Genomic DNA, 9,641 nt, shown 5'->3' with positions numbered 1-9,641 from the left:
AGACTTCCAGCCAGGGGCAGCCTTCCACCGAGCTCCTCCAGCCTCACCTCCATGTCCCCGGTCTGCCAAGGGGACAGGCAGCTGCAGGCTCTCAGGCTAACATCAGCCCCTGCTTTTATGTCAGCATGTCTGCCAGCCACGCGGAGGCCCGTAAGGCACCTGCCTCTTCCCTGCCTGCTGCCCCCAGCCCTCCCAGGCACGTTTCCAGGCAGGAGAGAACAAGACGGAGGGGGCAGGGACCCAAAGCTGCGGTTGCCCAAGGCATTGCTCCCAGCCAGTGCACTGACTGGAAAGGCAGTCCTTGGTGGCATCTGGGCAGGGATCACCCCATACGCTCCCGGCCAGCACCTTTCAAAGCCCTCACTGGGTACAGACGCAGCCCCCCGGGGACACAGCCAGGTGCTGGCTGAGCAGCTTCTCCCCCGGTGTCACAGCAGAAGGCTCAGAGCAGGCAGGCTGGGTGCGCTGTGCCACGGTCCCTGGCTGAGCCTGCCCGGGCAGGGGCGAGAACCGTGGGGTTGACAAACCAGGTCTACACAGGGACCAAAGGGAGGAACCAGTGCGGTTTTGAGGGCACAACAGCAGCTTTTGTGGAGTTTTCTCTTTTAAGTATTGACTCATTTTGTCACTGAGGGAGCCAGAACTTCCTCAGCCAGGTCTGTGTTCACCAACTTGGCTCCAAAACCCCCAGGGCAGGGGGAAGACAGCCCCTTCCCCACCCTCTGCCCTCCTACAGGGCAACAGACCCCAGCCCCTGGGGTCTTGGGGGGACCCTGCCCAGCTCCACAGCTCAGCGTGTCCCGGTCCCCTGCCTCCTTCCCAGGGCCAGCAGCAGAACCCAGCACCCAAAATCCAGGTGGAAAATGGTCCGTGACAGAGTGGGGAGGGCAGCGGCTGGGACAGGGCTGCGAGGCCAAACGGCAGCACTGCCCCGCACAAAACCTCTCCCAGCCCACAGAAGGCTTTGGGCAGCGTCACAAGGTAAACAGACCTCAACAGAAGGTATGTGCAGGCATGTCTGGGCACCAGGCGCTGTCGCAAGCCCTGCTCGGCCCCAAGCACCTTCGGGGTGCACCTGGGAGCTCATGTGCACCGAGTTAAAACAAGGATGAGCTTTACATCCCCGAGGAGAACTGGAGAGTGGGCAGAGGGAAAACATCTCTGCTTCTCTGCCCGTCCGGCACCACCAGGATTCCCACCCAGGGACACACAAGAGCTGCTGCTTATTTCTGAGTGAAAGCACAGGAGAAGGACAGCTGGTCTCAGCCACCCCCTCAGCACGTGACACCAGGTGCTGTCACCCAAGCTTTGATCTCCGCCTCTCCGGGGGCACTGAAGGAGGGAGCATGGGTGCAGGTTGGGTTCTCCCAGCTCCAAGAGCTGACCTAACGCAGTAATGACACCCCTCTGCAGCCTGGGGAAGAAGGGAGCATTGCTTGGATGATGCAGCTGCTCCTGAAAGGCTGCTTTAAAGAATAAACTAATTAGCAAGAGGCCTTTGTTTCTGGATTTAGCAACCCTTCAGTGCAAATTAAGGCAATAAGCAGTGTCTGAGCCAAGAGCTACACACCTGCCTCGACATGCAGGGTGCTCCTGCCAAGGATGGGTGGCTGGCAGGATTGTGCTGCCCAGCCAAGAACTCCTGACCCTACTGAGGGCTGTTGTTCAGCATCAGCTGGAGGAGGTGGCAGAGAAAACCATGCGGGCCCTTTATCTGCTCCTCTGTTCTCTGTAAATCTTTCTTTAAAGGTTCTCAGAGCTGGTATAAGATGCCAAGGGGCAGAAAAAGAGAAAGGGAATGCCCTGGAAATCAAAACCTAACAGTGCCACCCACCAGCAGCCACTGGAGCATCCTTGAGGGGAGACATGCAGACCTGGGCAGCTCCTGTTCCTTCCCAGCCCCAGAGCAGCTGCAGAGCTCTGACTCCCTCAGGGAGAAGCCAATTAGGGTGTCCCAATGCCCAAGAAGGCAGCGCAGGCAGCAGACCCCAGTGGTGGGGCCAGGGGGCTTCAGAGCCCTGTTCACAGGGGGCACTGGCAGGTCCTTTGGGGTGATGGGTGCTTGGGGAGTGCCCCACAGGTGCTCCCTGCCTTTCTCCACTGCTCACCTCACTAAGTCCACTCTGTTAATTAGTAGCAGGAGCAAGTGGAGCAAGGCTTTGGCCTAATCCCCGCGTGGCATTAGAGCCCGTGTAAAGCCCGGCAAGCGCCTGCACGCAAAAGCCCATTGCCGTTAATCAGGAGCCACACATGGACTTAATGGACTTTGGCTCAAGCCCTGCAGGGGGACCTATTAGCTCTTTACTCCCTGGTATAAGCCCCTTATCTCTCATGTGGAGGCAACACAGGCAGCTCCAGCACCGCTGGCTCCTTCCCTCACCCACGGCAGGGCAGGGCAGGGCAGAGTGCCCACCTGCCGGCACAGTCGCGCAGCCACTGGCCACGCACAGCAGCCACAGACAGAAAGGACACCGGGGAGGTGTCGTTGGGGGAAGCACTCACCTCTACGGACGCCATGGCTGAGCCTGGGCAAAGTCACAGGGAGAAGCTGGTACCTCCTCTGCTCTCCCGTCGAGTCAGAGCAACGGCTGAGGCAGCCGAGCGTGCGGAGAGGGACCCACCACCAGGGTGGAGGAGCATCAGGATCTCATTTGGCACAAACGCTGCTGAGCTGGGCAGGCTCTAAATGGCAGCAGGGAAACAAGGCAAGGATGCACCCAGCCCTCCGCACCCCACGGGGCAGGAAATCACCCTCAGAGAGGAGCAAAGGGAGGAAAAAGGCAAAACAAGGTGTGGGGCAGGATACGCAGCTGAAGTGCCAGCCGCTGCGCAGCACCGCCTTCCTGCCACGGAGCCGGGTCACCACGAGGGGCTCAGTTAATAGTCGCTGTTCATCAACAGCCTCCGAAACAAAGCCATTTTTCATGCGTGAAAGTTCCTTCTGCAGGAGGAAACTGGGCCCATTAAGTTCAGAGGGAGGCAGGGGCTCTTCCCAGCTGGCTCAGCATGGGGCTGGCGGTGCCTCCCTTCCAGGCCACCTGGTTTGGGCTGCAACACTCTGCACTTGAGAACATTGAATTTCCTTCTCCACAACTGTCTCAGCTTCTCCTGCAGGTATAACCCCGGCTGAGGCACATGAAGCTCCAGCCCCACGAGCGCGTGCAGCCTCCCGGGGGTCTGCGTGAGCAGAGGGCTCCGAGTTCACCATCTGCCTCGCCAGACAGACGTACAGACCTGGCACAGCTTCCCTCCCTCTTTCCCCTAGGGCTAACGGGGGAGGTGAGGCCCCGGCAGCGGTCTGGCCTCGAGGTCACCAGGCCTGGAAGCAGAGCAGATAACGTCCACTGAGGTCAGCACCGCAGCAGCCAAGGAGGGAAGCGCCACAGGCTCCTGTGACCCTCACTGGGCTACCAGGGCTGGTCCAAGGGGGGCTGTGGGCAAGCACCACCTCCAGCTCCCTCTCCCACCCCCCTGCTGTCCTGCTCTCGGGTTTCCAGCTACCAGGGAACCACTTCGGGTTGGCCAGAAGATCCAGACAGGTCTCAGGTACGAACGAACATGAGTGCGCTGACAGCAAAGGGGTTTTTTTTTTCCACTCTTGGGCAAGTTTGGCAAAGGCTAAACCCATTGTTCAGGCCCGGAACACTATCCTGGCTCTCCAGCTGGGTAATGGCCATGATAAATAACAAACAGTAGCTAATTAGCCTCATGAAGCCATTCGTTAAACACTGAGAAGAGCACACCGGGGCTGTAACAACAGCCAGCAGCAAGCGCAGCACACACCTTCCCGCACCCACCCACATTTCCCACACAGCTCCAGGGCTTCTCCCCACAGCCCGGTGCTGGCCAAGGGAACCCAGAGCCCCTTCCCCGCTCTGATGGGATTCCTACCCAGGAACCCAGCCCTGCAGCACTGCCGCTGCTCCCCAGCACTGCCTCAGTTTCCATAGCAACTGCCACTCACATCACTGCTCAGTATTGTTCTTCTCCACTTAGGAGATCCCTGCTGCTCCTCCAAACAGCTCCTTATCGCTGGGGCTCCGGCAGAGCCCCTCCACCAGAACCACCCTGTAAAACCACCCTCGATTCAGTAAGCTTTGTGCTTCAGTACAGAAGGGTCAGGGGAAGAGGGTGGGACATAACCCCGCTGGATTCTCGTCCAGGCTACAATCTCAGGAGCCAACCACAGAGAATTTGAGTCTGCCCAGTCCCATCTTTACACACAAGTGGGTGCCGTTGGAAGGGGGCACCTCGTGTTCAAGGATCCTCCCAGGTCAGCCAGTGCAGCAGCAGCACAGACAGGAGCCACAGGAAGGACACGCTCACCCCACCCCACCAGCCCTGGACCAGCCCTTTGGCAGAGTGTTCTCCAGCCCCCCGATCCTGCAGCTTCCTGCAATAACATCTGGGATTAAAACGAGGTATTTTGTCTAGAAACAGCAGCTACTTCAACCACAGCCAAGTCACGCAATGCTTTTAATAGACATGACCGAAAGCCCCGTTCATGATTCCCAGACTTGCCCCACAGAGCACGGTTGTCCTGGCAAAGGGTGCAGACACAGAGATGGAGCTAAGCCTTTGCTGTCCACAGGGGATGACGCCAGGGCGACACTCTCAATCCTGTCCCACGGACACAGAATCTTTGTAAAAAGCATTTGCCACGCAAAGCAAACCTTGTGGGCTGAATTTGGGCTGCCTTCCCTTCACGTCGGGCTGGGTAAGGAGCTTTTAAGGGTTCAGTGTGCAGGCGCCAGTTACAAACAGAAAGGAGTTGCTGTAAAATTGACCTAAATGAGCCGTTACAGTAGAGTTTAACAGGCCCGAAGGCAGGAGATGTAGACAGAAGGCCTGGGCAGGAGGTGGCTCCCAGACGGAATTTAGCCGAGGGCTGGAATAGCGAGCTCGTAACTTCTCGATGCCTGAGCACAGAGCAGCTGTCTGGGGAAACACACAGGGAAGCGAGGAAAAGAAACAAAAGCCAAACAGGATAGACTTACACAACAGTGCAACTCGTGTGCTGTGCAGCTCAGAGCCAATTCCCTTTGTGATCTTCCTAGAAATAGCGTGTAAGCTTGCAGGGAACTTGCAACATCAAGAAGAGAGAGAAGCTTTGCAGGCCTGATACCGAGAGGGCGAAGCCAAGCACAACACAAACCTGCCCATGGAAAGGTACTGGCGGCTTCAGAGCCGCACTCCTGTCAGCATTATCTCACATGCCTCTTCCACCCACTTTACCACCTATTTCAGGTCCTGCCGCAGCTCTTCTCGCAGGGGTGTTGAGGCCAGAAGCAGGAGCACGAGGAACTGAACAGCTTCCAGAAGGACAGTAAACCCAGCAGCCCGGTCAGTGCGATTCACAGCACGCACCGCCTGCCCTCCTGCTCACCCTTTCGGATGCTGCTGTACACAAAACCTTGAACCGAACAGGACAGGGACTGCCAGACACCAGGCAGAGCGTGGTCTCTGGGTTCAGGCTTTTAAAAAAAAGCCTCTGAGGAATTCTCCACCAAATGCAGTGAAACCGCATGTGAAATTAAAAACAACACGTGAAATTAAAAAAGTTTATTTGAAGGTTTGTAAAACAGTTCTGTGAGACCAACGTTTCCAAGACACTACGATATGGTAACACATTTCCTACTGTTAGAATATAAAAAGGTCACAGTCCTTCAGCTACCTAAACCAACACACACAGTTAGGGACCAAACACTGTACTCCCAACACCGCAAAAGGAAGTGGGACTGAAAGCCAGCCTGACCCATAGCACCGACCCAAGGTGGTCAGAGCCCTCACGGCCTGCGCCTGTCATCACTACACAACAAAGCATTAGTGAAGCAAATCTTCATGTCAACACAGACCCACGAGCACCAGGGAGCCCAGACAATGACACACCACAAGGCAATTCTTGATACATTCCACGGGGGTGAACCACAGTAGCAAGGCAGAAACACCGAAGAGCTCCTGGGAAACTCCAAGCTCCCAGGGACAAGAAATCTTCAGAACTTACCGATGCCGGTTCCACTTTCAACACACAACTTTATTCACTTTGTCTACATAATTGGTGCAATAGAGATGTGCAAGAGAGGTGAGGAACGAGACGTGGGAGTGGGCAGTGTAGCACAGATCCGAGAGAACAGTATTACACTGCTTTCCGGTGATACTCGGGAGGGGCGACTTCATAGTCGCTGGCACTGAACAACGCGGAGGAATTCTTTGCTAAATACCTGTGAAAAGTAATGAAAAGATTAAATTACCTTCTTCGGATCAGAGAACCGTTCCGGTTGGAAGAGACCGTGAAGATGATCAAGTTGAACTGTCAGCCCAGCGCTGCCAAAGCCTCTGTTGTTCAGTATCACACGGGTGAATTGTTTTGTGCTTGCCAAGACTGTAAGAGATGACTTCAGGAGTCCAAACCCACCACACATCTACAAAGAGTCAGCTGTGTACAGCGATTAACGACCTGACAGCTCACACCAAGAATGTTCCACACAAGCTGTCAAGCGACTCTGGCACCTGCCTTTACCTCAGACTGACCCAAAAGACTCCAGCCTGCTCCTGACTCTGGCACTTGCCCCGGAGACGAGGCTGACCCGTTTCCAGCTCTGCTGCAGAGCAGGCTGGGATTTACCAAGGGTTTCCCTTCAGCTTCTAACAGCATATCCAGCCACACAGAGCAAGAGCTGGTTTCACAGTCAGGAAGCATTTACAGGTGGACTAAGCAGCAAGTGACTCCCCAGTTCTCACAGCAGGGAGGAAGTAGTTCATCACCTCTCTGAAATCAAGCGTCTGGCTTGTTTTAGAAACATTCCACTTTAAAATCCTCTAGTGTTGTTGTTTAGGATGAGGTTTTCTTCCTCAACATCTCATGCCTACAGCACCGCAGGGTACTGCAGCTGCCCGAGAAATAACTGCAGTGAGGTTCATTGGTTTGTAACACCTGCTCCACCACTGTGGAGTAACCGCTGTGTAGTTTAATAGCTTGAGCTAGTGGTCATCTGCTTCTTAGAGCAGCCACAGAAGATGGAGAAGCATTCCTTCTGTAACCAGTAGCAGACCTGGACAGCTCAAATCGGTACCTAACACAGGTACAGCAATAACCTCAGTGTAACTGGAGAGAAGGCAAAACCAGCCTGACTCCTGTTACTGCACAGCAGGGTTTGAGAAAGCTTCACTGCGATCTTCAGTAGGATACCACACACAGGCCCAAGACAAAATAGATATATTTGTGTGTTTTATACCAACAGATCACTGGAAACAGGCCACGTCACAGCGCCTGTGCTTACTGACCCTTTTCTGCTGAAAGAAAAGTACTTACTTTAAGAAGTCATGCAAATAGTTCAAGAGCAAAGCCAGGCTCTTCTCATCGAGGGGGGTGTAGGCCAGCATAGCTCCAATCCGCACTGTTTCAAAGGAAGGAGCGCTTGGAGTTACAAACAACGGCTTTAACAAGGAGGTAAGCACAGTCCACAACTTTACAGTGGGATACGAGAGCAGCCCAGGAATCTATTCCAATATATGCAAGCTCAGCTCAAACAACTCCACTTCCATTCCCAATCCCTGAACGGCCCTGAACAGTTCAGGCACGTGGAGTAAGAGTGAATCCCCTTTTCATGGCTCTTGTTCACACCCACTGAGACTCAAGAGGAAAGGGAAGCACTTGAATGCTGCAACTGCTCCTCTTCCCCTCCCTCATACTCACCAAACAACCTCAGCAGGTGTGGGGCACCATACACCTGAGACATTGGAGCGTCTGGGTGATCTGCCAAGATTTCGGCATACTGGGGCCTCTCAAACTTGTAGAGCAGTTGAGTTCCCAGCATGACATTGAAGTACTCTTTGATTCCAGCCACAACTTCATTGACTGCATACTCCCTGGGGAGCAAAGAAAACACTGAGGCAACTGACCCTTCCTAACCAGGCCTCCAGCCCCACCACCTGAGGAGGAACTGCAGGCGGTAGCAGTGACACTGCTACTGCCCAAGTACAAGCCTCACTCCACCCTACAAACAGATTCAGCCCAGCCATTAGGACAATCACAGATGTAAAACCACCCCGATGAGTCAATAATACGCTTCCTCTTGAATGGAAGAAATAACTCTGCTTTTCTAGTTTCTCTCCCTTTAAACCAGGAAAGCTTCGTTCAGGACTAAACGCACCTTGTTTGCTGTCAGGGCTGGACTGCTGGGGTAATTAACTAAGAACCTGCCCAACTATCACCTCACAGTGATTAGCTCTGCCCAGCTAATTCTTTCACAAGTCACCATCTTCCTCCCCATCCCCGACCCCTCTCCCTTCATGACACCCATACACTAACGCTTTGCTCATCTGCAAGGTGGCTCTTCCCATAGTTTGTTGAGCTCGTACACAGCAAGTGCCACTGACACGTCCCACCAGCGCAGGAAGCCTGAGCTAGAACAAAGGTGGAGAACTAATCACTTGGCTTCTATCAGCTTCCCCTGGAGAAGGCTTAGGGACAGTGGAGGAAGTAGCAATAACATCCAGAATGCAGCAGTGTGGTCCTGAGTCACCCCCTCAAAGAGTTCTAAACTCCGCCAGCACCTCGGTCCTGGAGCTGGACACAGGGCTGGGACATGTTTAACCACCTCAGTACATAGCCCATGAAATACAAGTCCAAGCACAGCAGCACAAGCAGCATCTGAGATCTGAACTGACCACGACTTACTTGTTGTCAGTATTGCCTCGTGATTTTTTGTAGTTTGCATAATCCTCTAAAATGGAGTCAACGTTCTTCTTGGCAGGAAGATAGAAGAGCTACGCGAGAAGCAAACCCAAACAAACACAAGTTAATTCAGGCAGATGTTTCTAGACATTTCTAGAATAACATTACAGGTTAAGATGTCATGAGGTGCTAGAGGAACGCCCCACTGTTTTAGTTGTGCATATCCAAAAGACCCAAAACACAACAGTGACTATAGCCATGTTTCCATTTAACACTTGGGCTGCTCAACAGCAGCCTGGTGAACTGCTAAAGCCACTCCAAGAGCCAAAGGTCTGCAGCAAAGCACCCACGTGCCCCTCAGACCTGTCCACACCAGTTACAAAAGCAACAGGGACCATTTTGCCCATTCTTCAGCTGCTGCTCTTCCTGCACCCCCCGTTCAGCACTCGGCACTACTGCTGCGAAACAAATCCACCGGCCAAGTGCCTGCCGGGAACTTCCACAGTCTGCAGAGTATCAGAGCTACGTCAGAGCTGGCGAAATTGAAAACAGACATTCCCAGACAGGACTCCCTGAGGATTAAGGCCCCTCTTGCACTGGGTCAGCTGTACACAACAAGGCTCGCAGTACAGCCAATTCACGTATTTGGGGGGCAGGAGGGGGGGGGGTGGTTGCCGGCCAAGTGCCTGCCGGGAACTTCCACAGTCTGCAGAGTATCAGAGCTACGTCAGAGCTGGCGAAATTGAAAACAGACATTCCCAGACAGGACTCCCTGAGGATTAAGGCCCCTCTTGCACTGGGTCAGCTGTACACAACAAGGCTCGCAGTACAGCCAATTCACGTATTTGGGGGGCAGGAGGGGGGGGGGTGGTTGGGGCATGGGCCAGTTCCCTTCTCTATTTCCTTTCACAAAGGCACCGCAGTCTGAAAACAAGCGGGGGGGGGGGGGGGTAAATTCCTGGAC

At 54.3% G+C, this 9,641-nt stretch overlaps 1 protein-coding gene across 1 annotated transcript in view; it reads right to left on the bottom strand.

The window, feature by feature from the left end:
- Window positions 1-6,136: 6,136 nt before the first annotated feature.
- LOC104494131 (mortality factor 4-like protein 1) overlaps window positions 6,137-9,641 on the bottom strand; it is a 17,019-nt gene continuing 13,514 nt past the window's right edge. The window contains 4 exon segments of the mRNA XM_010136921.1: window positions 6,137-6,221; window positions 7,313-7,397; window positions 7,697-7,869; window positions 8,681-8,769. Coding sequence (XP_010135223.1) covers window positions 6,137-6,221; window positions 7,313-7,397; window positions 7,697-7,869; window positions 8,681-8,769 — 432 coding nt within the window.

The sequence above is a fragment of the Buceros rhinoceros genome, unplaced genomic scaffold (genome assembly GCF_000710305.1).
Source record: "Buceros rhinoceros silvestris isolate BGI_N320 unplaced genomic scaffold, ASM71030v1 scaffold30685, whole genome shotgun sequence".
Classification (NCBI taxonomy): Eukaryota; Metazoa; Chordata; class Aves; order Bucerotiformes; family Bucerotidae; genus Buceros; species Buceros rhinoceros.
This window is presented reverse-complemented; position numbering and strand designations above follow the sequence as displayed.